At 53.4% G+C, this 27843-nt stretch overlaps 3 protein-coding genes across 10 annotated transcripts in view; 2 read left to right on the top strand and 1 right to left on the bottom strand.

Annotated features, from left to right (window-relative positions):
• KYAT1 (kynurenine aminotransferase 1) overlaps positions 1-10919 on the top strand; it is a 33182-nt gene extending 22263 nt beyond the window's left edge. For 6 of the 7 annotated variants that reach the window (XM_036854685.1, XM_036854682.1, XM_036854684.1 and 3 more), the window contains 12 exons: positions 349-407; positions 2600-2747; positions 5485-5634; positions 5715-5801; positions 6046-6174; positions 8233-8353; positions 8697-8773; positions 8902-8991; positions 9107-9293; positions 9373-9452; positions 10171-10257; positions 10355-10919. In XM_036854685.1, coding sequence (XP_036710580.1) covers positions 355-407; positions 2600-2747; positions 5485-5634; positions 5715-5801; positions 6046-6174; positions 8233-8353; positions 8697-8773; positions 8902-8991; positions 9107-9293; positions 9373-9452; positions 10171-10257; positions 10355-10420 — 1275 coding nt within the window. In that variant the 5' untranslated portion in view covers positions 349-354 and the 3' untranslated portion in view covers positions 10421-10919. The remainder of the gene's footprint in view (positions 1-348; positions 408-2599; positions 2748-5484; positions 5635-5714; positions 5802-6045; positions 6175-8232; positions 8354-8696; positions 8774-8901; positions 8992-9106; positions 9294-9372; positions 9453-10170; positions 10258-10354) is intronic. The other variant, XM_036854681.1, reaches the window with a different exon arrangement.
• A 4805-nt stretch (positions 10920-15724) lies between these two features.
• Positions 15725-24402, top strand: SPOUT1 (SPOUT domain containing methyltransferase 1). 2 transcript variants are annotated; one of them, XM_036855227.1, is made up of 12 exons: positions 15725-15806; positions 16429-16474; positions 17100-17225; positions 18491-18650; positions 18885-18974; positions 19076-19125; positions 19354-19484; positions 21285-21357; positions 21465-21563; positions 22049-22151; positions 22314-22461; positions 23371-24402. In XM_036855227.1, exons 1-12 carry the CDS (start codon positions 15771-15773, stop codon positions 23437-23439), a joined length of 1131 nt encoding a protein of 376 aa, XP_036711122.1. In that variant the 5' UTR covers positions 15725-15770; the 3' UTR covers positions 23440-24402. The 2 variants fall into 2 exon arrangements, with proteins under 2 accessions (XP_036711122.1, XP_036711123.1); XM_036855228.1 differs by lacking the exon at positions 17100-17225 and having other exon boundaries at positions 23371-23504.
• On the bottom strand, positions 23530-27798 carry ENDOG (endonuclease G). Its single transcript, XM_036855229.1, has 3 exons — positions 26357-27798; positions 25089-25198; positions 23530-23878 (listed from the first exon to the last, which is right to left on the bottom strand). The coding sequence occupies exons 1-3, from the start codon at positions 26873-26875 to the stop codon at positions 23596-23598; spliced, it is 912 nt and encodes a 303-aa protein (XP_036711124.1). The 5' UTR covers positions 26876-27798; the 3' UTR covers positions 23530-23595.
• Positions 27799-27843: the final 45 nt, after the last annotated feature.

The following is a 27843-nucleotide window of genomic DNA, read 5'->3' as shown; positions in this document are numbered from 1 at the left end:
CAGTCACTGTCGCCATGATCCTTCCCCTGCTCTGCTCTCCCCCTTCCTCCTGCTCCTCCTCCTCGGCCCCAGCCCCTCCTGGGTCAAACTTTAACCTGATGGAATCCAGGCTGTGTCCCAGGACACGTGGACCCTGGGCTGGCAGGTGGGCAAGTCCAGGCTGGTGGAGCGGGAGGAGCCGGGCGGGGAGGCGGGAGACCCCGCCCTGCTGTCTTGTCTAGGAGCCCTGCTCTCCGCCTCCCTCCTGGAGGAGTGGGCACCAAGGCTGTGGCCCCAGAGAAGCTGCCTCCCGGGCAGGCCCAGGCTGCTGGGCCTCCACCGCTGACCGTCCGTTTGCTCTGTCTTCAGCTCGTCATGACCAAACAGCTGCAGGCTCGAAGGCTGGACGGGATCGACCACAACCCATGGTGAGCTGGGTGGGGCTGGGGAGGGGTGTGGGGGTCCCCTGGGCTCAAGGGCAGGGCAGGGCAGGGCTGGCGGTCCCTGGATTGGCAGTAACTCAATGGTACCCAGGATGGCCGCGCACTCGGACGGGGGGGAGATTTGTAGCCGCAGCTCCTGAGAGGTGAGACCCCCAGCAGCCGGCTTAGGTCCGGATCTCAGCCTCGCCGTGCTTGGCTGTGGCATTTGGGGCCGGTGACTCGCCTGCTCTGAGCCTCAGTTTCCCATCTGGGAAATGGAGGTAATTCCGTTTCCCTTGAAGGGCCTGGGAGGATGAGGTGACATACTGTGTGAGCGATGGCCATTACCCAGGCATTACCCAGCACCAGGCTGAGGGCTTTCCAGGGATTCTTTCATTTCACACTTAGTACAGAACAAGCTAAGCTAAGGAATATAAGAAGGTAAGACATGGGCAGCTCCTCACCAACACTTGCAGAGGTTAACATCTTTTCTTTATTGACCTATTCTAAATATGAGAGGCCTATGTGCCCCTTGTCACTCGTGATTCGATGGATGCAATGGAAGATGTGTGAGAAAGATTTAATGACCTTCCCGCTTCCCCCCAACCCCCGCTCCTGGCCCGCTCTACCTTTGGCCAAGGGCATTGAGCCACCTCTATACGTTAAAAAAAAACAATCATTGGCTGTTGTTTTTGCCAAAAAGAGAACCATTTTTTCTTTCAAACTACCCTGCTGTACAACACTTTGTGTTTTGCAAAAATCTTCCACCTCCATCTTCTCTGATGCTCCATAGTGTTTGGAATTGGGGAGCCGGGCCCAAAGGCCCTATAGGGTCCGGCTGCCCTCTAGGTTGGGCCTCCAGGGTCCTGCTCCCCAGGCTGCCACGCTCTGTCCTCTCTGTGAGGCAGGTGGGCAGGCTTGTGGCCCATTTTGCAGATAAGGTAAAGTCCAACTCTGAAGGAGGAAATGACTGGCTGGGAGAGACAGGAAGAATCTTTCCTGACTCACAGACCAAGCAGACTCTTGAACCCGTCACACCCATTGTACAGAAGGAAGGACTGAGGCCAGGAGAGGCTAAGTCTCATACGAAGGCAGGGCAGAGCAGGAGCTGGCCTGGGTGGAATGCACAGGACAGGGGAGGAGTGCCAGGAGGGATGAGGGCCATGAAAGGCCCCAGGTTCCTGCTGACCCCAGGGTCGTGCCCTGAGGATCAGGACCCTAGAGGCCCAACCTACAGGGCAGCTGGTCTCCGTAGGGTATTTGAGCCTGGCTCCCCTGTCCCAGCCACCAGGGAACATCCACCACCTGATTTTGCATCTCAGCTCTAACTTAGCGGCTGTGTGACTCTGGGCAGGTCACTGGCCTCTCTGAGCTCCAGCAACTCTGTGTCTTCAGAGACATTGTGGCGCTCTGGAGAGAAAATGACCAATTTTAGACATAATGATATTTATTGTTATGCAAATTCAGCTCCACCCAGCCTGACCCCTCTGCTCCCAACCAACCTGGAACCACATACCAGCCTCTTCGGCCTCTCAGCCTCTCTTCCAGTTTCCCTGAACAGGTAGCCACTAGGCAGGGCCAGAAGAAAGGTGGTCAGGGGCCAGAGATGGCAGATGGCAGGCCCCAGTCTGTCCAGGGTAATCGTCAAGAGCAGAACTGTTGCTTCAGATAGATATGGACTCAAAGGCTGGCAGTGCTAACTGGGAGACGTTGGGCAAGTCGCCCGAACCCCAGCTTCTCCGTCCCCACTGTGACCAAGGAGCAACATTCCTCATAGACTATCAGAGATGATGTGAGCAAGCATTTCAAAGTGTGGTCCTGAGAGACGCATGAACGGGTCATGAAATCCATTTTGGGGCGCTCAACAAGTATTTCTAAAGACTCGAGTAGGATAGGATGGGAAATACTGCAGTGGATCACACCGGAAGGAGAAAGTTGAGTCCATGTTTGTCCTCTACAGAGTTTGGGATGTAAAAGTGATTTCTTACTATGGATCATGGTGGAAAGTTGGAAAGCCCCTGGGCTAAGACATGTGATCAGCATGGAATCAGTTATGACCACAAACAGATCTCCGGACCAGGGTGGATGCTGATTATCCAGTTTTCTAGAAGGAGCCCAATGCCTTGCTCACCCTGCCCTGGAAGCAAACAGAACCCCAGGAGGGTTGGGCTGGTACCCAGTCTCTGTTTGTTGCCCAGGGTGGAGTTTGTCAAACTGGCCAGTGAGGCTGATGTCGTGAACTTGGGCCAAGGCTTCCCAGACTTCCCACCCCCAGACTTTGCCGTGGAAGCCTTTCAGCACGCCGTCAGTGGGGACTTCATGCTCAACCAGTACACGAAGGCGTTTGTGAGTCTACCAGCCCCTCTGGGGGGTCCCTGGACACGGGCCTCTGAGGAGGTCCTGGGGGAGGACGGAGCAGATCTTTTTGGGCAGCAGGCCCATCTGGATGTCAGGGTTCATGGGACAGAGCCCCGGGGATTCAGTTTGGCCATGGTTCAGTGTTCACGGACTGTCTCCTTTGTTCCAGGCCCTGGGACAGTTCATGGTCTGGGGGAAAGACAGATAAAAAAGCATGAGCCAGGAGCTCATGGTCTAGTGGGAAAAGCAGACCAAAAACCAAAACAAAAGCAGAAAACAAAGGTAGCTGATATGCTGTGATGGAGGAGAATGGGGTACTTGAGAGCAGGAAGGAGGGAATGAGACCTGGGAGATCAGGGAAGGCTTTCTGAAGGAGGTGACACCTAAGCTTAACCCTGAAAGACAAGCTGCTGATTATTTTGACTCTAAATCCGAAGTCTTTCTGTAAAGAACCACAGAGTAAATATTTGCCCCCTTGGAGTAGTTTCTTAAACTTTGGTGTGCATCTCATCGCCCCGGGGGAAAGTTCCCTCCAGTGCCACCACCCAGAGATAACCACTGCTAACAGTTTGCTACTTTGCTGAGTGTTTAGACTTTTGAACTTTTAACTTTTAAAAATGCTTATATAAACACACACACCTTCACATGCCCACACGTGAGATTTGTGTTTCTTAACACAAATGGACTCATACTGTACGTAATGCTTCTATAACTTATTTCACTAAATAGTATGACATAGGCATCTTTCCATGTCAAAACAGCCTCATTCTTTTTTTTTAATTTATTTTTTATTGAAGTATAGTTGAATTACAATGTTGTGTTAATTACTGCTGTACAGCAAAGTGACTCAGCCATACATATACATACATTCTTTTTCATATTCTTTTCCATTATGGTTTATCATAGGATATTGAATATAGTTCCCTGTGCTATACAGTAGGACCTTGTTGTCTATCCATTCTATATACACCAGTTTGCATCTGCTAATTCCAAACTCCCCATCCAACCCTCTCCCATCCCCCTCCCCCTTGGCAACCACCAGTCTGTTCTCCATGTCCCTGATTCTGTTTCTGTTTCATAGATAAGTTCATTTGTGTCATATTTTATATTCCACATATAAGTGATATTATATGGTATTTGTCTTTCTCTTTCTGACTTACTTCACTTAGTATGATAACCTCTAGTTGCATCCATGTTGCTGCAAATGGCATTATTTCATTCTTTTTCATAGCTGAGTAGTATTCCATTGTGTATATGTACCCCATTAGCCTCATTCTTTTTTTTTTTTTTTTTAAGTTATACAATTTTTATTTATTTATTTATTTATTTATGGCTGTGTTGGGTCTTCGTTTCTGTGCGAGGGCTTTCTCTAGTTGCGGCAAGTGGGGGCCGCTCTTCATCGCGGTGCGCGGGCCTTTCATTATTGCGGCCTCTCTTATTGCGGAGCACAGGCTCCAGACGCGCAGGCTCAGTAATTGTGGCTCACGGGCCTAGTTGCTCCGCGGCATGTGGGATCTTCCCAGACCAGGGCTCGAACCCGTGTCCCCTGCATTGGCAGGCAGATTCTCAACCACTGCGCCACCAGGGAAGCCCCTAGCCTCATTTTTTTTGATGGCTGCATAGTATCCGATTGCCTAGATGTGCCATAATCTATTTACCCAGCCCTACAGTGATGATCTGGTTTGGTTATCTCACTATTAAGCAATGCCACAGTGAATATCTCTTTGTGTATCCCTTTGTACACATATGTGAATATTTCTCTCAGATATATCCCAAGAAGTAAAACTAGAGAATCAAAGGGTGTAAGCATTTCAGCCTGTGCTGGATATTGTCAAATTGCCCTCTAGTAAGGTTTACTCACATACCCACCAACAGGCTGGTCTCAGAGCTGGCAGGAATGTTCATTCTTTTCAGGTACATACTGGGCCTCAGCACTTTTTCTTTCATGCCTGACCTCATTTTTTTCATTTGGGTATATATCTTTGTCTTATTGCTTTGAAAGAGCTCTTTACATATTAAATATCTTATTTCTTTCTCTTATGTTGCAGTGTTCCTCTCTTTGTCTTTTAACTTTGCTCATGGGATATTTTGGTGTACTGAAATTTTTCATTTTTATGCAGTCAATTCTGGTTTAGTGAATTATTTAGTTAAGTTCTAGACCTTAGGTTTCAGTCCCTTGGCTTAACCTGGTGTGTTTTATAAGTGTCCTCATCAAACAAGCGTACAGATACAATCTTCCTCTCAAAGTGGGGTGCTTTCAAAGCTGCAACATAAAGTCCTGTTCCTGCACTTGAACTGGCATGACCTTGGGCAAGTCATTTTCTTTCTCTGGGTCACTGTTTTTCTACCAGTCAAATGGTGGGGATCAAATAATACCTCTTTTGCAAGGCTGCCAAGAGGATTAGATGGCACAAAAGTGCTTCTTAAAATTAGAGGGAGGTGTTTAAAGTGTGGAGTTGCTGCTATTTTGAGGGCTCCGTTGCACTGTGCTCCATGAAGGCATGTACTCTGTCTGGTTTCCCACTGATCCCAGCCCTGGATGCTGGGCCTGGCACAGAGCAGGCTTTATGGCACGTGCTGGCGATGGAGATGAAAGAACTCACCCCATAGGAACTGACTCTGCCCCCAGGCTTGCTTCTGGAAGATGCTAGAATTGCCTGGATGCATCTGAGTGGGAGGGTGGGCCCAGGCTGAACCAGGCCGCTGACCCCTGCTGTCCCGGCAGGGTTACCCACCCCTGACGAAGATCCTGGCCAGTTTCTTCGGGAAGTTGCTGGGACAGGACATAGACCCGCTCAAGAACGTGCTGGTGACTGTGGGTGCCTATGGGGCCCTGTTCACAGCCTTCCAGGCCCTGGTGGACGAAGGAGACGAGGTGAGTGGGCAAGGCCAGGTCTGGGTGGGGGTGAAGGGTCAGGGCGGTGCCGACCCCAGCCAATCTGATCCTTGTACCAGGTCATCATCATCGAGCCCTTTTTTGACTGTTATGAGCCCATGACATTGATGGCAGGGGGTCGCCCTGTGTTTGTGTCCCTGAAGCCGGTAAGGATGCTGGTTGGGGTGTGGGTGGGCAGAGGGGTCCAAGGAGTGTGCTGGGTTGAACCCTGGGAGGTGGGAAAGAAGGAAGGAAGTGAAGGAGGGCAGTTTCTCCAGGTTGGGGAGAGGGGTGTCCAGAGCCCGAGAGGAGAGACAGTGGGGAGAGATACCTGGGGGGAGGAAGGCCGAACTTCTAGAGATGAAAGTCAGGTGGCTAAGTATTGCCACCCCCTCCCACCTCCTCTTGCAGAGACGCAACCAGGATGGGGAACTGGATTCCAGCAGCAACTGGCAGCTGGACCCCACAGAGCTGGCCAGCAAGTTCACGTCTCGCACCAAAGCCCTTATTCTCAACACACCCAACAACCCCCTGGGAAAGGTACCTGAGATACCTCCACCGGGGACCCCTCCAGATTGGCTCACATCCCTGCTCTGTTGCTCTTGAGCTGCCATGGGGCCTCAGTTTCTTTGTCTGTGAAGTGGGAGGACTACCTGTGATGAGCTCTGAGGACCAAAGCTCCCAGGGGTCCCAGGGCCTGGGGCAGGGATCCCCAGAGAAGGTATCAGGCCTCGGGTGGTGGAGTGGGCTGGACACCTCCATGACTTCCCCGTGAACCTGGGCCAGTGACTTCACCTCTCCAGTTTCTCATCTGGAAAATGGGAACATGACAGAACTGATATGAAGGAAGACCCAGGCTTCCACCTGTGTCTCACCATTATCTGTCACACCATTTACTTTACTGTCACACCATTATCACACTCACAATGCTTCTGACACCAGATATGTGGGGTTTTTTCCCACACTAAGCAATTCTGTGAGACCAGCTGGGTGTCCCACAAGTCAACTCAATTTAATTCAATTCTGACACTGTCTACCCTGGAGATGGCATCAGATCCCACAGGTTAAGGGCTCAGTCTCACAAGGCTGCCCCCCACCCCACTCCAGACACCAATCACAAGTCCAGGTTGTCACCTGTGCTTCTGACCTATGGTTGTAAATCTGAGGTGCCCACAACCCCCTCCTCGGTTCAATTAATTTGCTAGAGTGGCTCACAGGACTCAGGGAGACACCTACTTACAGCTACCAGTTTATTAAAGGATATGATAAAGGATACAGATGAACAACCTGATGAAGAGACATGTAGGGCGAGGTCTGGGAGGTTCCCGAGCATAGGTGCTTCTGTCCCTGTGGAGCTGGGGTGTGTCAACCTCCTGGTACCTGGATGTGCTCACCCACCTGCAAGCTCTCTGAACCCTGTCCTATTGGGATTTTTATGGAGGCTTCAATTATCAACTCCATTTCCAGCCCCTCTGCCCTCTCTGGAGAAAATTCCTAACTTCCAATGTGGCTTCGTCTTTCTGATGATCAACCCCGATCCAAGAGCCCACTTAGAGTTGCCTCATTAGTACAAACATGCTTCTAGTGCTCTTTTTTTTTTTTAATTTTTAAAAAATTTTTTTATTTTTGGCTGCATTGGATCTTCATTGCTGTGTGCAGGCTTTCTCTAGTTGCAGCGAGCGGGGGCTACTCTTTGTTGTGGTGCGTGGGCTTCTCATTGTGGTGGCTTCTCTTGTTGCGGAGCACGGGCTCTAGGTGCGCGGGCTTCAGTAGTTGTGGCTCAAAGGCTCAGTAGTTGTGGCACACGGGCTTAGTTGCTCCACGGCATGTGGGATCTTCCCGGAGCAGGGCTCGAACCCGTGTTCCCTGCATTGGCAGGCGGATTCTTTTCTTGTTATAAATTTATTTATTTATTTATTTTTGGCTGTGTTGGGTCTTCGTTGCTGCGCGCGGGCTTTCTCTAGTTGCGGCGAGCGGTGGCGACTCTTTGTTGCAGTGCGCGGGCGTCTCATTGCGGTGGCTTCTCTTGTTGTGGTTGTGGAGCACAGGTTCTAGGCGTGTGGGCTTCAGTAGTTGTGGCACGAGGGCTCAGTAGTTGTGGCTCACAGGCCCTAGAGCACAGGCTCAGTAGTTGTGGTGCACGGGCTTAGTTGCTCCGCGGCATGTGGGATCTTCCCAGACCAGGGATTGAAGGCAGGCGGATTCTTAACCACTGTGCCACCAGGGAAGTCCCCTTCTAGTGCTCTTATCACTTAGGAATTTACAAGAGTTTCCAGAGCCCTGTCAAGGTCAGGATCAAAGAGCAAATATTAGAACAGGAGATGCTACTAGTGCTATTACCACTTAGTAATTTCCAAGGGTTTTAGGAGTTCTGTGCCAGGAATCGGGGCACAGACATATATATATATGTATGTGTGTGTATATATATCTATATATATATATATATGTGTGTGTGTGTATTTTCTGTTATCTCACAACCAACTTCACAGGGTCACTGTTGCAGGGATAGGATGGGGCAGAAAAGCCCTCAGCACCGGCTCTGGCCCTGTCTTTTCATCTCTCTAAGCAGGCCTCTCTGTTTGGGGATGGTCCCTGCAGGTGTTCTCCAGGGCAGAACTGGAGCTGGTGGCCAGCCTGTGCCAGCAGCATGACGTGGTGTGTATCACCGACGAGGTCTACCAGTGGCTGGTCTACGACGGGTGGCAGCACGTCAGCATCGGTGAGCCGAGCCGGCCAGGGTGCCCCCGTTCCCCTGGACGTTTGTGGCAGGGCCTTGAGCCCAATCTGGGTGTCAGCGCAGGCCTGGTGATTAGGACCGAGTGGGTCTAGACCCACACAGGTCAGGTGACCTGGGGCAGTGACTTCATCTCTCTGAGGACAGGGGAACACAATGGCACCTGCCTCCCAGAGTTGTCGTGAGGGTGAGCTCAAATAAGTCCTGGAAGTAGCTCAGCACATGGTGGAGTCCGGAGCGTTGAGAGCCTGAGTGCCTGCTGGGGTCCAGCCACCCCTCCCCTGCCCCCACCCCCATCTCAGCAGCTGCTTTCTTTGGCCTTGGGCAGCCAACCTCCCTGGCATGTGGGAACGCACCCTGACCATTGGCAGCGCTGGCAAGACTTTTAGTGCCACAGGCTGGAAGGTGAGTCAACGAGGGCGGGGGTGACCCCTACCTCTACAATCCTTGGTAGGCGAGGCTGGCCTGGGAATCCAGAAAGGGTTTGGTCGGGCCCCGAAGGGCCTCACCCCCTACCTATGTTCCTGGTCCAGGTGGGCTGGGTCCTAGGCCCGGACAGTCTCCTGAAGCACCTGCGCACCGTGCACCAGAACTCCGTCTTCCACTGTCCCACACAGGGCCAGGTGAGGGGGGGGGCAGGACCCACCCCACCGGGGGAGGGTGTGGGGCAAGAAAGGAGTTCGGGCTGGCTCCAAGGTCAGGTCACACCTGACCTGCTTGTCCCTCCGCCCTCCCCAGGCTGCAGTAGCCCAGAGCTTTGAGCGGGAGCAGCTGCACTTCGGCCAACCCAGCAGCTACTTTGTGCAGCTCCCACGGGCCATGCAGCGCTGCCGTGACCACATGATACAAAGCCTGCAGTCTGTAGGCCTGAGGCCCGTGATCCCCCAGGGCAGCTACTTCCTCATCACAGACATCTCGGAATTCAGTGAGTGGGACTGGCCGGGCTGGGCCAGGTACAGGGCCCTGGAGGCTGCCCAGGGCTCAGCCTGGCCTCTGTCCCCCAGAGAGCAAGATGCCCAACTTGCCTGGAGCTGCAGATGAGCCTTATGACAGACGCTTCGTCAAGTGGATGATCAAGAACAAGGTGGGCTGGGCCTCTGCCAGGGCCGCTGTGTATGTTTTACAGACTGTGCACTGCTAAGGGTGCCTGACCAGGGGGCTGATGTGCCAAAATCCAGACAATCCTCTGCTGTGAGCCGTGGTACAGGGTTGCGTCCACTTCAGGGAATGGGGAGCCTGTTTTTAATTTGCTCAAATATGCCTTGTGGGCTGGCAGGAATTCTTGCCCTCTCAGGGCCTCAGTCTTCCCATCTGTACAGTGAGGAGTTGGCCCATTAACTCTGAGGTCCATCCAGCTCAGAGCTACGATTCTAAGACTTATTTCTTTTTTTGTTTGTTTGTGGGTTTTTTTTTTGTTTTTTGTTTTGGCCGTGCCACGTGGTTTACAGGATCTTAGTTCCCCGACCAGGGATTGAACCCGCGCCCTCAGCAGTGAAAGCGCAGAGTCCTAACCACTGGACCGCCAGGGAATTCCCTAAGACTTATTTATTCTATGGCTCTGCCCTGACCTGCCGCATGATCTTCCCTGCTCTCAGCCTCCCTCTCCCTTCTGTACATAAGGAGGGACTTGGAATGATGATTTGGGATGCTTTTCCTCTGACCTTGATGCAGCACTGGGAGATGCTGCATTGAAGCTAATTTTCCTTCTCCTGTCTCATCACGGAACGTCTCTGACCCTCTGGAGCCCCCCAGAGGCCTGCTGGGCTGTGGGGCCGCTGAGACATGGGCTTCCTCCTCCACAGGGCTTGATGGCCATCCCGGTCTCCATCTTCTACAGCGTGCCACATCAGAAGCTCTTTGACCACTATATCCGCTTCTGTTTCACGAAGGTAAAGGACAGGCCTGGGGGAGGGAAGACCTCCCCAAGCCTCCCCAGGCCTCCTGCGGGTGTGGGGAGAGGGGTAGGACCGATCTGTGTTGGTGCAGGATGAATCCACGCTCCAGGCCATGGACAAGAGGCTACAGAAGTGGAAGGACGAGCTCAGGCCCTGACGTCACCCCCTGGGCCCGGCCCTGCCTGGTCCCTGTGCACTCTGCAGGGCTCTGTCTTTGTCCAGGTTTCAGCCATTCCCAGCTTGGGGGTAGATGGTACTGGAGGATCTCTTCTCTGTAACACAGAATGACCTCAGGGAAGAGCCCGCCTTTTGGTCTTGGGGGAGTCAGGAGCACTTCCCCATGGTACATAGCTATGTTCCTATTGCAGAGGTGAAGGAGGCCTGACCGGGGCCTCTCCCTGGTCCTACCTGTGCTGGGCTATATGGTCTTGAGTCCCCTCTGGCCTCCCCAGACTCAGCTGGGACTCAGAGGGCAGAGTTCAATAGTGTATTGGCCTTGGGTCTCAGCCCTGGCCCCAGCCATGCACTGGCCCCAGCCAGGCCTCAAGCATCCCTCCCTTTCCTTATCCAAGCTTGATTTTGGAAAGTTGCCCTTAGGCTTGACTCTTCAAGCCAGTACTTTTGCCCATAATAAAGTTTTAAGTTATTCAAACTGTTATTGGCTGCTTCTCTCTGCTTCACACCCTGGTGCTGATTGCAGATGGGGGCTTAGAATGGAAGGCACCTCCCACCTCCCTGAACCTCAGATCCCAGACTCTCTTTGTACAAATGTGTTTTGAGGCCCAAAGAAGGGCAGGGACTTGCACCTTGTCTGAGGCCACCCAGTTAGTTAACGGTAAAACCAGGCCTAGGGGCTCAGATGGTATGTGTTACCGTTGTTGTGTGTCTGTGTGTGTGTGTGTGTGTGTGTGTGTGTGTGTGTGTGTGATGGGGGCCTCAGTTGAGTGTCTGACAGGGAAGACGCGGACAGTCACACCCCACAGGGATCAGAGTCCAGGCCAGGATTGCCAGGGATTACCTAATTAGACAGAAGGGGAAAGGAATGTTTCCCCTAACATTTATTGCTCACCCCTGCATGCCGGGCACTTGGATGCGCACCATCTCATTAAAGGACCCTCTGAGACAGGAGTTACTGCCTCCATTTTACAGGTGAGGAAACCGCTTTGGAGGTGAGGGGACTTACCTGAGGCCATCCAGCTGGTAAAAGGTAGAAGTGAGATTTGATCCCAGGGGTGGGCCTCCCGCTGGAAAGCAACACAACTCCTGAAATCATTTGGAAGGTGGTGCTGGGGAATTGTCTTGAAGTTGCATTTGCATAGCAAGCTCATGGGTTTTGCTCATATCACATATTGAATTGGGGAAGCTGATGGGAACATATAGTATAATAAAATATATTTGGTCTTTGTCCATGGTTCCTGGCACAGAGCTCCTAAAACCCTTGTAATTTCATGAGTGATAGTAGTGTCTTTTGTTATTCAAAATGAACCCCTTCAACCATGTGATTAGAGGGTCGGAACTTTCAGCCCCAAACCCAGACCTCAGGGAGGGAAAAGGGACTGGACATTGAGTTCAGTCACATGGCTAATGATTTAATCAGATGTGCATATGTAATAAAATCCCACATAAAAACCCTGAATCACTGAGGCTCAAGGACCTTCTGGGTTGGTGAACACATCAATGAGCTGGTAGGGTGCCCATCCGGAGAGGGCATGGAATCTCTGTGCCCCCCTCTCCCAAGACCTTAGTCTATGTACCTCTTCCATTTGGCTGTTCCTGGGTTGTCATCTTCTATAATGAAACTGTAATTGTAAGTATAGCACTTTCCTGAGGGCTGTGAATTGTTTCAGCAAATTATTGAATCTGGGGTGTGGTCACGGAAATGCCGGAATTCGTAGTCAGCCAGGCAGAAGTGTGGGTGGCTGGTGACCCCACTTGCTGCTGACACCTGAAGTGGGAGACAGACTTGTGGGACTGATCCCTTAACCTATGAGGTCTGTGCCAACTTGTCAGAATTTAATTGAAGTGTAGGACACCCACTTGGTGTCAGAGAATTGCTGTTTGGAACATACTTGTGTTATGACAGGACACTTTCCTTTTTTTTTTTTTTAATATTATTTATTTATTTATTGGCCAGGCAGCATATGGGATCTTAGTTCCCAGACCAGGGATCAAACTTGCGCCCCCTGCATTGGAAGTGCAGAGTCTTAACCACTGGACCACCAGGGAAGTCCCAGGACACTTTACTTTCTTCCTTTCCAAACTATGACTTTGTAATACTATCACCGTTCCAAAGTCAAGATTGTGTGAAACAAAATAACAACTCAGAGGCTCAGGGTTGGAGCCCCTTTACCATACTACACATAGCCTGATGATAAGAAAGTCCTCAATGCGGTAAACCCACAGATTTCTTGGATAGAACCACCCTGACCAAAGGTTTCATGTCTCATGAATCAATCCAGAATCTGCCCCTAACTCAAACCTGTGACTCTACAGAGGTTCCAGATCTTAGACTGAGTAACCTCAGCCAACCTGAGATGCATAAATGACTTTGCCTTTCATTCAGATAGGGGAGAGCCGGGAATGGTGAAATAAACACAACCCCTGTAATGTTAACACACACTTTGAATTAGAAATTAATCTCTCCTCTACTAGGTTGTAAACTCCAGATCAGTATCTGCTTTCCCTACCATTGTGTCCCTGGCAGTTAGCACAGGGAGTTCCAGCCTCAAAATAGGATCTGCTTGATAAATATTCGTTGGTTGAATGAATATTGACTCAAATTTATTATTTAAAAAAGAAAGTGTATCTCATTCCTTGCTGGTAGGAATGCAAAATGGTATAACCACTTTGGAAGACAGTTTGGCAACTTCTTTTTTATTTATTTATTTATTTATTTGGATGCGCCGGGTGTTAGTCACGGCACACAGGATCTTCGTTGCCACGTGTGGGATCTTTTAGTTGCGGCATGCGAACTCTTAGTTGCAGCATGTGGGATCTAGTTCCCTGACCAGGAATTGAACCCGGGCCCCCTGCATTGGGAGCGAGGAGTCTTAGCCACTGGACCACCAGGGAATTCCCAGTTTGGCAATTTCTTACAAAGCTAAACATAGTCTTGCTGTTGGATCCAGCAATCAGACTTCCAGCTATTTACCCAAATGAGCTGAAAATTCATGTCCACACAAAAACCTACACATGAATATTTACAGCAGTTTTATTCATAATTGCCAAATACTGGAAGCAACCAAATGTCCTTCAAAAGGTGAATGGATAGACACACAGTGGCATATCCATACAACGAATAGTATCCGGCAGTAAAAAGAAATGAGCTATCGGGGACTTCCCTGGTGGTGGAGTGGTTAAGACTCCGTACTCCCAATGCAGGGGGTGCGGATTCAATCCCTCCTCAGGGAACTAGATCCCACATGCATGTTGCAACTAAGAGTTCGCATGCCACAGCTAAGGAGCCGGCGAGCCGCAACTAGACCTGGCGCAACCAAATAAATGAATAAACATAAATAAATTTTAAAAAATTATATCTTCAATCTACTATAAAAAAAAAGAAAAAGAAAAAGAAATGAGCTATCAAGCCATTAGAAGATATGGAGGTGATCTTGGAGTGACAGCAGTGAGGTCTTAGTTCCCTGCCCAGGAATTGAACCTGGGTAGCCCAGATGAAAACCAGGAGTCCTAGCCACTAGAGCACCAGGGGCTAGAGGCTAGAAGCAAAGTGGCCCTGGCTCTTTCCCCCATTTTTAAAATTTATTTATTTATTTATTTATTTATGGCTGTGTTGGGTCTTCGTTTCTGTGCGAGGGCTTTCTCTAGTTGTGGCAAGCGGGGGCCACTCTTCATCGCGGTGCGCGGGCCTCTCACTATCGCGGCCTCTCTTGTTGCGGAGCACAGGCTCCAGACGCGCAGGCTCAGTAATTGTGGCTCACGGGCCCAGCTGCTCTGCGGCATGGGATCTTCCCAGACCAGGGCTCGAACCCATGTCCCCTGCATTAGCAGGCAGATTCTCAACCACTGCGCCACCGGGGAAGCCCTCTTTCCCCCATTTGAGAGCAAGAATGTTTCAAGGAGGCAAAAACTGTAAAAAACTGGTACAAACTTTATTATTAGAGACACAGCAGTATGGGAGAGCACACAGAGAAACAGTTTATTTATTTAAGTCGAAGCTAGGCAGAAATACACACCCAGAGAGAAAGGGTGTAGGCATCCTTTATAATGAGGAGGGGAGTAAAGAGGTGATTTAAATCACTTATATAGGACAGTTCTTCCTGGTCTTTGTTTACCTTTGGCCAATTATCTCTTTTCTTTTTTCACACATGACTGGTCCTAGGACCCTCCCCAAGCTGTGTGTGCAACTTTTTGCTAAGATGGATTCCACCGCAGAGGCCTGTGGGTATATGTCCACACTTATTATGGGGTGGTGCCCCCTCCCTTTTTGACCCCCAAGGAGCCTTCCGGCACATGTCCAGACAGGGAAGTTTTCCTTGACCTCAGGAGTGGTCATCTTATCTCTTTACTTCAGCAGAGCTCAGCTTCTGCCACTAGCTCTGTCCTTGGAGCGTCTGGGTGAGAACAGAGCTTCAGTGTTACTCCACTTGACAAACCCCAGCTGTCCAGCCCAGGGGCCCATCTATCTCCTACTATAGAGGAACTTTAAATGCATGTTGCTTAGTGAAAGAAGGGAGTCTGAAAAGGCTGCATACTGTCTGATTCCAACTATATGACATTCTGGAAAAGGCAAAACTTTAGGGACAGTAAAAAAGATCAGAGTCCCTGTGGTTACCAGGGGCTCGAGGGGTGGGGGAGGTAGGTGGAGCACAGAGGATTTTTAGGGCAGTGAATCAATTTTGTATGATACTGTAATGGTAGATATATGACATTATGCATTTGTCAAAACTCTTAGAATGTACAACACAAAGAGTGAACCCTAATGTAAACTGTGAACAATGCGTCAATATTGGTTCATCAACTATAACAAATGTACACATTAACACATGTTAACAACAGAAACTGAGTGGGGGTTATGTGGGAACTCTGTACTATCTGTTCAATTTTCGGTAAACCTAAATCTGCTCTAAAAAAGTAAAGTCTGATAATTAAAAGAGAGAGTAGATGAGCGAATCTATAAAATAATTGGATTAAATTATTGCCACCTCTGAATCACACTCCAGCTCTGTGCCTCAGGGTCCCCATGTGTAAAACCAAGCTGAGGTTTGAGTTTCGCGCCCGACGGGAGGAGAGGGTAGCTCTCCTTTCGTGCGAGGGTTCAGGAGAGAACCCGATACCGTGCGCATTTGGACACCCAGGCCTGCGATGAGCCCCGCCCACCCCCGGGAGCCCGCCCCCGGGAGCCAGTCCCAGGCCCACACGCTCCCGCAGCCCGGCGCATAGGCCGCGCCCCCGCACGCCATTGGCTCTCCGATTGGACGGTTCGGAGGAGGTGTTGGCGGAAGGGGTGAGTCTGATTGGCTGGGCGGGGCCGACGGTGTGCGACGAACATGGCGGAGCGCGGGAGGAAGCGGCCCTGCGGCCCGGTAGGTGGAGGGATGTGGGATCCCGCGGCAGGGCGCGGGGTGGAGGCAAGAGAAAGAGCCGCTTGGGGGCCCGTGGCGGGGCCTGGCCGCACGTCTAGCTCCCTGCTCGTCGCTGCTCCGCGGCCCGAGTCCCCGAGGTGCCGCATGCTCATGGCCTCAAGCACCCCTGTCCGGATGAGAACCGGAGGTGGGAGCCGGGGTTCGAGTCAGAGCCGGGATTGCGTTGGGTAACTCATTGCCCGGGGCCCGGATTCAGAAGACCGGACCCGGCTCGGAATCCCGAGCCCTTTCGTGGCGTATTTCTTCTGACACCAGGGCGACAGTGGGCAGGTCCTGTTCCCCTGAACCTGTTTCCTCTTCTCTCCAGTGGGAACGCATTAAACAATTTATTGAACGCTTACTGTGTGCCAGGTGTGGTCTCAGGCACTGGGGGTACGACAGGTCCCTGCCCTCCTGATGCTGTCTCTGGGCAGCAGGAGTGTGTGTGTTGAGGGGAGGATTCCCTCGTTTCCTCACCACCCGCATTTAAAGAGAGGGGACAGCTGTGGAGCAGCAAGTGGGACCTCCTCTGAGGTGTGACCATTCAGCCTCACTCCTATATCTCCTCCCACTCCTACTCCAGGGTGAACATGGCCAGAGGGTGGAATGGCGAAAATGGAAGCAACAGAGTAAGTAAGGGACCGGGGCAGTGGGCTCAGATGGGGAGCTGAGCGTCTGTGCTTACCTCTCCCTGAGGCCACTCCATCAGTGCACAGCTGAATCTTGGGGAAAAGCCACCAGATTTGTCCCCTCTAGGTCCCACAGTACCCAAAATGGAGAAGAAGGGGCCAGAAGCCCTGGGAGGCTCCTTTGGCTGCTCTCTCAGCAGCATTGGAGAGCCCAGGCTGACCCTACTAAGAGGACATCACCTCCTGGACTGCTCCAAGTCCTCCTCACCTCCAAGTCCCTCTTCCCTCCACCAATCGGGATGTCCTCTCATCCAGAAAAAGAGGAGAGGGCTTCCCTGGTGGCGCAGTGGTTGGGAATCTGCCTGCCAATGCAGGGGACACGGGTTCGCGCCCTGGTCTGGGAGGATCCCTCATGCCGCGGAGCAACTAAGCCCGTGAGCCACAACTGCTGAGCCTGCGCGTCTGGAGCCTGTGCTCCGCAACGGGAGAGGCCGCAGCAGTGAGAGGCCCACGCACCGCGATGGGGAGTGGCCCCCGCTTGCCACAGCTGGAGGGGGCCCTCGCACAGAAACGAAGACCCAACACAGCCATAAATAAATAAATAAATAAATAAATAAATTTCTAGAAAAAGAGGAGAAAAAGAAGTGGAAGGATCTCAAGATGATGAAAAAACTGGAGCGGCAGCGAGTGCAGGAGGAACAGGCAAAGCGACAGCAGGAGGAGGAGGCAGCTGCCCAGAGGGAGGATCGGGGTGAGCAAGCTGGGTCCTGCACAGGGCAGAGAACGTTATAGCTGGAAGGGCCCTTAGGGGCCAGTGGGTCCAGACATCTTGTCCTGATGGAGAAAATGAGGCTCAGAGAATGGGAGGGACCCAGAAGACTGAGTCCTAACTTCCTACTTAGGTAGATTTCGATTCTGTGGAGGGTACACATCATACATCATCACTTTATGCCTCTAGAACCTCATCATTGTAATGATAGTTAATTTTTTACTTTTTTATTGATCACTTTGTGTACTTTAATTTCACTTTTCATTTAATTATTTTGATTTCATAATAAGAATGTCTCTTTTTTCTCATTAAATAATACATGCTCAAAACAAAACTCCCCAAACAGTACAGAAGACGATAAAGAAAGGAAAAATCCCAGCAAACATTGCAGTTAACGTTTCTCCAGCTATGTTAACACCCACTTATATACAGGTAGAGAGGTATATAGATACAGTTTTACAAAAGCGAGACTGCTTTATCCACGCACTTCTGGAGCTGTTTTTTCTCATCCCACGTTGTGTCCTGGATGTCCTTCCGTGTTCGTACATCTGGATCTACCCTAACAAGTTGTATCTTTCCTCCTCGGCCGGACCCAAAGGTCTGGAGGGTCAGGGGGCCATATTGTACCCTGTAAGCCCAGTGGTTACCAGTGATGATGGTGACAGTGGGGACAGAAACTGAGCATGTCAGCTGTCTCAGACACCGGGAAAGCCCTTTATCTCCTGTGGCTCCCTTTGGACAACTCTGGGAGGGAAAGTGTGGTGGTCCCTCTGAAGCCAGCTGTCCTGCCTTTTGTGTGACCTTGGGTCACATATTTGACCTCTGTGGGCTGAAGGTTCCCCACCTCTCAATCGGGATCATGGTAGTACCTACTTCCTAGGGTTATTGGTTAAATGTGCACCTATAAAAGGCACTAAGAATAAATATTAACTCATTATCATCCCTATTTGACGCCTGGAGAACTGAGGCAGTAGGGGGCAGAGGATGTGAATATAGGTCAGTTCTTCTAACCGCTCCCTTGCCTTGCCCAGTGGTATGCCCTTCTTATGGGAGTCCTGGAGACCTCTGAGTCCATTTTCTTCCTGGGGAGATTGAGGCCCAGAGAGGGGAGTTGGATCTATGCTGCTTAGCTCAAAATTCCTCACAGTAGGAAAATTCTCTAACTCTGGGCCCTGGGATTAGAGCAAGGGAGGGGAGGGATGGCCCTGGCCTCTCTGGCTGACCATGAACACCCCTGTCCTGCCCAGGGCGGCACTACACCCTTAGCGTGGCCCTTCCGGGCTCCATCCTGGACAACGCCCAGTCGCCTGAGCTTCGCACCTACCTGGCCGGCCAGATTGCTAGAGCCTGCACCATCTTCTGCGTGGATGAGATTGTGGTGTTTGATGAAGAGGGCCAAGATGCCAAGTGAGGGGCCATCCAGCGGGTCCCAGGGCTTAGGGAGAAGGGAGGGGCTGCCAGGATTGGCTGGGCTTCCCTTTTTTCCCTGCCTACTTGCCTGGGCTGAGAATCCTGTCTGAATGCCCACATTGTAACCCTGGCGGGTCGAGTTGCAAAGCAGGGGCGCTGCAGAGGTCATACTGGGGGGAGGAGCTCTTGAAGGAAACCCGGTGGGCTTGAGCCCTATCTTTCTCTCTCCAGGACTGTGGAGGGGGAATTCAGGGGAGTCGGCAAGAAGGGGCAGGCGTGCGTGCAGCTGGCCCGGATCCTGCAGTACCTGGAGTGTCCACAGTAAGGGCATGAAGGACAGACTTGCCAGAGCATGTGGGAGGGGTGGGCACGGTGCAGGTCCGATGGGAGGTGGCCTCCCTGAGATCTGCGTCCTTTCCTAGGTACCTAAGAAAAGCATTCTTCCCCAAGCATCAGGATCTACAGTTTGCAGGTAAGGCTGGGAGGGTCTGACCCCCATTTCCCATGGATCATCCCCCAGACCCTGAGAAATCATGATACAGTTGGGAAAGCAAGACCAGGCAGGGCAAGGCCTGTGGCTGGTGGTAAGCAGCAGATCTGTGGCAGAGCTGGAACCTGAACCAGGGTTCCCAGCCTTACCTTCCACGCCTCCGTGTGCCTCTGCACCTCCCAGAATCTTCCTGGCCCTCCCCAACCACAGGGCTCCTGAACCCCTTGGACAGCCCTCACCACATGCGTCAGGATGAGGAATCTGAGTTCCGAGAGGGCATCGTGGTGGACCGGCCCACCCGGCCGGGCCAGGGCTCCTTTGTCAACTGTGGCATGAAGAAGGTAGGAATTGGAGGGTGGGTCGAGACACGTTTCCCAGACACACCCTGGCTACGGAGGGCACATGGGTGGGGAGCCCTGGCCCCAGGCATCTCTGCCTGCCAGTCCCCCATTGATGCAGATTTGGGCCAGAGAAGTGCCTAAAATGTGGCTCAACAGATAAAGCCAGGAGCAAAATTTACTGTTTTAGAAAAATCAAATCAACAGAAGATAGTCCTTATACGAAAAACAAACCAAAACAAAACCTGGGAAAATCAAGTTCACAATGCCTCTGGGGCTGCTCCAGGGCGCTGCCAAGCCAGGGAGCATTCATTTGCTGCCTGTTAATCCTAAGTCTCGTAGAGAAGGAGGCAGAAACATTTAAATGGATGAGGATCACAGATCTGAGATAACTGGCTAAAAACAGACCAGGATGACCCAGACCCAGATGAAGAGAGAAATGAATGTGCAACCCTCAAAAGAGAAAGTGTCCCATCCTGAATTCAAAACTGGTACAAGGGAATTCCCTCGCAGTCCAGTGATTAGGACTCCGCGCTTTCACTGCCGAGGGCGTGGGTTCAATCCCTGGTCAGGGAACTGAGATTCCACAAGCCATGCAGCACAGGGGAAAAAAAAAAACTAAAATTGGGACAAAACACAAACATCAAGTGTCCTTCCTCACAGGCTCCCATGTAGTCAGCATTTACTTCATGCCAGGCCCTGTGCAGTGTAACAATAGCTATTGTTTATGGAACATCTTCTGTTTGACAGATTAGGACACTAAGGCTCAGAGGGGTTAAGTGACCACTCAAACTGCTATAGCTAGTAAGTGGCATAGCCACCAAAATGTAGGAAACTGGGATTTCATCTACTCATGAAATACTTCCTACTCTGTGCCAGGCCTGGACCAGTGTCTTTTTTTTTTTTTTTATAAATTTATCTATTGATTTATTTAATTTATTTTTGGCTGCGTTGGGTCTTCGTTGCTGTGCACAGGCTTTCTCTAGTTGCGGTGAGCAGGGCCTACTCTTCGTTGCGGTGCACGGGCTTCTCATTGTGGTGGCTTCTCTTTTTGTGGAGCACGGGCTCTAGGCACACAGGCTTCAGTAGTTGTGGTGCACGGGCTTCAGTAGTTGTGGCTCGCGGGCTCAGTAGTTGTGGCGCACGGGCTTAATTGCTGTGCGGCATGTGGGATCTTCCCAGACCAGGGATTGAACCCGTGTCCCCTGCATTGGCAGGCGGATTCTTAACCACTGCGCCACCAGGGAAGTCCGTGGACCAGTGCCTTGCAGTAGTCGTTTTGCAAGAATGGTCTCTTGGACTTCCCTGGTGGCGCACTGGTTAAGAATCTGCCTGCCAATGCAGGGGACACGGGTTTGAGCCCTGCTCCAGGAAGATCCTACATGCCGCAGAGCAACTAAGCCTGTGCGCCACAACTGCTGAGCCTGAGCTCTAGACGCCCAAGAGCCACAGCTACTGAGCCTGAGCGCCACAACTACTGAAGCCCATGCGCCTAGAGCCTGTGCTCTGCAACAAAAGAAGCCACTGCAATGAGAAGCCCGCGCACCTCAATGAAGAGTAGCCCCTGCTCGCTGCAATTAGAGAAAGCCCGTGCGCAGCAACGAAGACCCAAGGCAGCCAAAATTAATTAATTAATTAATAATTTTTTAAAAAGAATGGTCTCTGTGAGCAGGTCTGGCCCAGGTGCCGGGGAGCGGGGCGCGAAGGGTGACCTGGACCCCTGAGGTGCCCCCATGCCTGGGAGAGCAGTGACCCCCGCTCTCCTGCGGGGAACAGCACCAGTTTCTTCTGGCTTCTTCCCAGGAGGTGAAGATCGACAAGCACTTGGAGCCTGGACTCCGGGTGACAGTGCGGCTGAACCAGCAGCAGCTCCCAGGTACCCTAAAGCGTCCCCAGCCTGGCCAGCCTGCGGGCTCGGAGCCACCTCCTTCCACTTCCTTGTCCCCTCGCCCCGTCTTCACAGCCTGTCTGCTTCCCCTCCAGAAAGCAAGACCTACCGTGGAAAAGTCGTGTCGTCACAGGACCCTCGCACCAAAGCTGGTCTCTACTGGGGCTACACGGTCCGCCTGGCCTCCTGCCTTAGTAAGGACAGAGCTTCCTCCTGTGAATATCCATCCTCTCTCTCTGGGAGGCCACAGAGAGCCTTGCTTGACCCAAAAGTCAGACCGGGGTCCTAACCCTACTCACTTGCCGTGCGACTTGGGCAAGTGCCTTTCCTTCTCTGGGCCTTGGTCTCCTTGAGTGCACTGCCTGGAATGCTTTTAAGGACTTCTGAGGAAAAGCGTCTTTAATGATGTCTGCCATGGGGTCCGGAATGGGGGCAAAAGGGCCAGATAAGCCAGAGGTCCACTACTTGCTTTTGGAGCTCCTTGCTGCCCACCCTCTGCTTTGTCTCCCCAAGCCGGTACACGCACGGTCTCTGCCTGTTCCATCGCTGACTTCCCAGCAAGAGTGAGGGGCCTGGCTGTGGCTCTCTTACCTAAACCACGCCCCCCAACACGCACGCGCAGCCAAGTGGCAGTGGCTTGTGGAGAACAGAGCCCCCAGTGAGCTGGCCTCCCCACCAGGTGCTGTGTTTGCTGAGGCCCCCTTCCAGGATGGCTATGACCTGACCATTGGGACATCAGAGCGAGGCTCAGACGTGGCCTCCGCCCAGCTTCCCAACTTCAGGTGGGTCCAGCCAGGGGAGGAGGAATGGAGCAGGGGACAGGACTGGTGGGGTCAGAGCTGTACGGACCGGGCCCCTGCACGTATGGGGGAGCTGAGAGCCCTGGGGGCTGCACTCAGTGGGCCTTGATGGGCAGTCAGTGACCCCCCTCCTGTGGGCACCAGGCACGCTCTCGTGGTGTTTGGGGGCCTCCAAGGGCTGGAAGCTGGAGTGGATGCTGACCCCAACCTGGAGGTGGCTGAGCCCAGTGTCCTCTTCGATCGGTACGTCAACACCTGCCCCAACCAGGGCAGCCGCACCATCCGCACCGAGGTGAGCCCGCCCTCCTCCCCGACCTCCAGGCCCAGCCTGCTTTGGACGGAGCCTTGGGTTCCATCCAGAGGGGGGCGTTGCAACCCTCTCCCCGTCCCCACCCCGCCCAGGGCTGCCCTGAGCCAGCCTCCTCTAGGCCTCCTCGCCCCCTTTGGCCTCTCACCACAGCAGAACTGCAGCAGGGACAAGTTAAGAGTGAGCTGGGAGTTGGGAATCCTGGGTGCTGGTGCCCATCCAGCTGCTCCCAGGCTGGCTGACCCAGGAGACCCCACCCATCCCTGCTCTAGGCCTGTTCCCTTAGCTATACGCTCCGTGTTCCACTTCCCCGTGTCTGACCCTGGTGGGCAGGGCAGGCCTCCTCTCTGGCACCTCTGTCCCACGGGGGACAGGATGCGACCAGCTCTGAGAGCTTTCCACCTGGGCAGCCACTTCTGAGGGCAGCACAGAACGCTGTACCTGTGGGCACTTCCTGGGGGAAGGTGCCACTGCTTCCACTGGTCTCAAAGGGTGGTGACCAAACAGGTGGACAGCCTCAGTCTACCTATCCCTGAGAGCCCTGCCAGGGCCAGGTGTCACACGCTTGCCAGCCACAGCCTCCCAGCAGGAATCCCTGCTCCCACCCTTCTGACACCTGCACAGAGGGCCCTGCTGCCCGTCACCTCCCCCTCCCCCACCCTGGGAAGCAGCTATTACGATCACCCCCATTTTACAGAGGAGGATACTGAGAAGCAGAGAGGTGAGGCCCTTTCCTGGCCAGTGACAGATCTGCAGGATGAAGCTGGGCCTGTGCTTCACACCCCCCTACCCCAGGCCCTGCTGAGGGCAGCATACCCCAAGGGGCTGGGTCCTGGGCAGTGGGGCACCCGCTAGCCTCCCAGGCCCCAGCCTGTTGCTGCGCTTCTCTTCCAGGAAGCCATCCTGATCTCCCTGGCTGCCCTGCAGCCTGGCCTCACCCAGGCGGGTGCCCGGCCCAGCTGAAGGTTCTGTCGGGCCCAAGATGGCACAGAAGCAGTGGTGAAGCCAGAGGTTTCCATGGGTCACCTGGGACAGACACACCTAAGACTTGTCTCCAAAAATAAACACCTTTTAATTCGACCCAGTCCCCCCGACCCCACAGTCTGGCTGGGGCTGCCTTTACTTGCTGCCTGCAGTGATGGCCTTAAGGCTGCCTGTCCGTGCCAGGATATTTGGCACAAAGAGCAGCCCCGAGGCCCGCTCAATGCTCTCGATGGGCACCAGGAAGCGCTCCAGTGGGACTGTCTCATCCACAGGCGCGTTGGGCATCACATAGGAGCGGAGTTCGATCTGCCCGCCTGCTGCCTCCAGGATCAGCACTTTGAAGAAGTGGGTGGGCACCGCCACGTGGTTCTTGCCAATTACCTGGTACTTCACATAGGACTTCCCATCAGCCTCCGTCCTGTGGGCAGACCCAGGCACACATGGCCCTTTAGGGCTCCTGGGGGCTTGGTCAGACCCAAGGCCACCGCCTCCAGGAAGCCTTCCTTGACCCGACCTCCAGCTTGTGTCAACCTGCAGGACCACCCCTCAGCGTGAGCTTCTTTGCCCTGCTTGGCTCCCCCAGGAGGCTGGGAGCTCCCTGCAGGGTAGAGACTCACTCTTCCCCTGTTTTCTCCATGTCCAACACTGGGTCAGGCAGAGTGGGTGGTGGCAATAAACGCTGCAGAAAGAATCAGGCCTTCATTCACATTCATCCGTGTGGACCCTTGATTATTGTCTGTCTCTCCCTGTGGAGGGTGGGCACCAAATGGGCAGGGCTGTGGCAGCAGAATTCCCAGCACCAGCACAGGGCCTAGGGCAGAGCAGGTGCCCAGAGCACTGGATGGGTGACTTCAGGCTAAGCCTCCACGGCGTCCGCTCCATTTCAGCAGGCCAGAGGAGGCACTTGCTAATTAAAGTACATCAGTGTCCCAGCCACCGCCTCAGCAGGCCCGTGCTGAGCCCTTACTACGGTGACATCCACCATCCTGCTTTGTCCCTTAAACAACCACGTGGTAGCTAATGGGTATTATCCCCATTTTACAGGAGAGGATGTTGAGTTCATTTGCCCACGGCACCCAGAAACGAGGTGACAGGGCCTGGATTCCATCCCAGGCAGAGCCAGCTGTTTGGCCACAACCTCTAGCCTCACTCATCCCAGTCCTCAGCAGGCTAGAAAAATCACCAAGCAAGCTCAGAAGAGCTCAGTCCCTTCTACCTGGGAGGCCAGGCTGCAGAGGGACAAGAGTAAAGGCTCAGGGTCAGGGAGATGGAGTTCAAACCTGGCTCCAGGGGAAGCATAGGGGAAGGCTGCTCCAAGCAGGGGAGACCGAAGACGAGAGCCTAGTGCAAGGGTTTCTACCCGTGCAGAACACAGAGTTAGGTGGATGTGAAAAGAGATGACACAGGAGAGAGGAACAGGGCAGATTCAGGGCCTGGTGCCCACGGGCAGAGGAGATGTCTAGGTGGGTACCCCAAAGGTCTCTGTGGAGTAGAACTGGGGGGCCCGAGACAGGGAATGGACAGACTCGCCAAGAAACCAGATGAGTGGGGACCTGGCGGTGTTGACACAGAGCCTAGGGGGAGACTGGACGGGATGACTGGGAGGTGCCCCCCAGCTCTAGCCTTACCTGGGCAGGAAGAGAGGCCCCGTGCAGACATAGACATTTTGGTAGGTGCGGGTCAGGCTGCGGCTGTACTTTTCCAGGTTGTTCCAGGCATTCTGGTTGAGGTGGGGCACCTGGCAGGAGAAGTGGGCTTCAGTGAGGCTGGCTGGGACACTTGCAGTCAGAGGGCTGCCCCAGGCCCTGAGGGGCTGGCACTGGCATGGAGCCAGAAGGTTCCAGCGGGGGTGGGGGGGTGGGAACAAGCATGCGGAGGAAACAGGTTCATGGAAGGAGAGTCACTTAGAGCACATAGTCACGAGGGTGGGGCCCAGATAGAGCTCAAGGAGCTGCTACTTTCGTCCAGCTAGACTGGGAGAACTAGCATCCCAGGTCTCAAAGCTGTTTCTCAGCTCCAAAGAGCCATATGAAGGAAAGGAGCAAATCTCCCAGAGAGAAACAGGCCTGCCCCCTGCCCCCAGGGGCTCATGGGAAGACCAGCTCTCCCAACCATCTCTCCTTTCCTTTTCCTAGTCTGAACCGCATGCAGAGCTAAGCGGGGAAGGTCAGGAATCTGCTCCTGACTCCACCACTTGAGCTCTCCAGTCCTCAGCACAGCGTTTAGTCAAATGGGTAGCACAGTCAGGTCAGAGAGGCTGGGACCTCACAAGCCTCACTCAGAGCCTGACATCCGTCTCCACGTGGGTGTCAGGCCCTGGTGGGAACAGGGCTAGAGGCTAGTCCAGGCGCACAGCGACTGCTACTAACAGCCACTGCGTGCAGCTATCTTTCCTTTTACTCCTGGAAGGAAGGCAGGGTAGGACAATGGCTGAAAGCTCAGGGTCCTCTAGGCAGACTGCCTGGGTCTCCACCCACTGACACTGTGCCAGTCACTTTGTCTCTCCGAGAATCACTTCCCTCATTATAGCTGGTATGTATTGAATGCTTGCCGTGGGCCAGAAAGTGTGCTCAGTACTTTTACGTGCATGGTATCCCGAGTTCCTCAGCGCCTCTGCACGAGGTAGGTGAATAACAGTTTTATCCCCATTTTACAGACAAGGAAACTGAAGATCAGAGAGGCGCCCGGGGGCCCTCGGTTAAGATCAGAGTGCAGAGTGGGTGCTCAGCGCTCCACCGCTCCGTCCCTTCCGCCTGCGGCGCGCGGTGTGTTTAGCCAGGCCTCTGGCATAGAGCGCGCACTCGGCAGCTTTCCCATCTGCAGGGGAGCAAATCGAGGCTCAGAGGCGAGCGGTGGCCTCGCCTTCCGCCGCCGGGGCAGGGGGCGCAGGCGATACCTGGGGTGCGATGTTGCTCAGGTAGAAGGTGTCGTCCATGGCCTTCTGGCTCCAGCGGTGGTTGGCGGCGGCGGCGAGATGGCCGCGGTCGAAGCCGCTGCCCCCGTAGTCGGCGTTGGTGGCACGGTGATACGCATGCACCGAGTCGTCCTCGTGGAAGTCGCAGGAGCGGCGGTCGCCGTCGCCGCGGAGACTCTCAGGCCGCAGCTGCTCGACCACCCAGAGCGCGCCGCGGGTGCGCGGGTCGTAACACAGCATGTACGACTCGCGGCTCTTGAGCTGCGCCACCCCGGGCAGCCCGTACTTCGCCAACTCGCCGGTGCTGCCGCCCGTCGGAGCCCCGGGCACGGCGGGAAGCCCGGCCGCCGCCGCCACAGGCAGCACGGGCAGCCGGCTCAGCAGCCCCGGCGCCGCCCATGCGTCCGCCCGCCGCCGCCGCCGCCGCCAGCCCTCGGCGGCTGCACCCAGCCCTGCGCCCAGCGCCAGGGTCAAGCCGGCCCGAAGCAACTGCCTGGCCATGGATTGTGGCCGGAGTGCGGATGGAGAGCGGTCTGCGGAGACGAAGGAAAGCCTCGCCCTCACGCGTGCGACCCGGGAGGCTCTGAAAGGGGCCGCACAGGCCTGCGGGGCCCACCGCGAGGATAGCGCCGAGTGGAGGCGTAAGACAGCGGAGCGCGGGTCCCTTCCACTCCCGAACGCTCCAAAGTATTAGTATTATACTCAGGAGGCCAACAACAGGGGTCAGGACCGGCCCAACTGGACCTCCCGGCGCCCTTTCTTCGCCCTTGTAAGACTGGGCGCCGAGGGCGTGGCATCGCCGCCGCGGTTTATGATTGGCTGCCCCCAGAACCGGCTCCGCCCCGCCAGGTCGCCTTGGTCTCCACCGAGGGATCTTCCCGCTCTGCCAACTAAGATCCCGCAAGCCCCACAGCGGCCAAAAAAAAAAAGCCTTAAAAAGGTTCATACCTTCTAAATCACTTAGAGGAATGAGCTGGGGAAATAAATCAGGAATGCAAGGATTCCCCACCGTATTACTTATAATAGAGGCCGGGGAATAAGCAAAATATTCGGAAATAGGCACTGGTTCCGGACATTTTTAGCACATTAGATAGAATAGTATCTAGACCATAAAAATATTTTTAAATCATACAGCAACCTGCTCACCACCTAACGTGAAGGGAGAGACAATACACAAAACTCCGTATCAAGAAAATGACAATTATATAATAGTAATTACATCAACGAAGAAAAGACCAACATGTTACCGGCGATTTTCTCCAGATTGTGGGCTGTGAACGACTTGTTGAATTTCAAAATTTTTTCAATCTAAAAAATAACTTGCTATGAAATCATAATGTAATAATACCTTCTGGCCCAGTGTACACTCTCTCCTCCCTACAACTGCAAATTGCAGTTGTTAAAGAAGAGTTGAATAGGCCCTTCCAACAATTTCCTAACCTTTTCCTTTGACCATTCTAGGAGCTTCC

Source organism: Balaenoptera musculus, chromosome 6 (genome assembly GCF_009873245.2).
Source record: "Balaenoptera musculus isolate JJ_BM4_2016_0621 chromosome 6, mBalMus1.pri.v3, whole genome shotgun sequence".
Taxonomy (NCBI): Eukaryota; Metazoa; Chordata; class Mammalia; order Artiodactyla; family Balaenopteridae; genus Balaenoptera; species Balaenoptera musculus.
Note: the sequence above shows the minus strand (reverse complement) of the source record. Positions and strands in the feature narration are given on the sequence as shown.

Bases quoted from the DNA above. Each gene is read 5' to 3' on its own strand.
- SPOUT1 (XM_036855227.1), top strand. From the start codon at position 15,771: ATGGCGGAGCGCGGGAGGAAGCGGCCCTGCGGCCCG. The intron at 18,651-18,884 runs GTGAGGGGCCAT...TTCTCTCTCCAG, and splicing joins GAAGAGGGCCAAGATGCCAA to GACTGTGGAGGGGGAATTCA. The intron at 19,126-19,353 runs GTAAGGCTGGGA...CCCCAACCACAG, and splicing joins TCAGGATCTACAGTTTGCAG to GGCTCCTGAACCCCTTGGAC.
- ENDOG (XM_036855229.1), bottom strand. From the start codon at position 26,875: ATGGCCAGGCAGTTGCTTCGGGCCGGCTTGACCCTGGCGCTGGGCGCA. The intron at 25,199-26,356 runs GTATCGCCTGCG...TTCTCCTGCCAG, and splicing joins TGAGCAACATCGCACCCCAG to GTGCCCCACCTCAACCAGAA. The intron at 23,879-25,088 runs GTAAGGCTAGAG...GTCTGCCCACAG, and splicing joins GGGCCTCTCTTCCTGCCCAG to GACGGAGGCTGATGGGAAGT.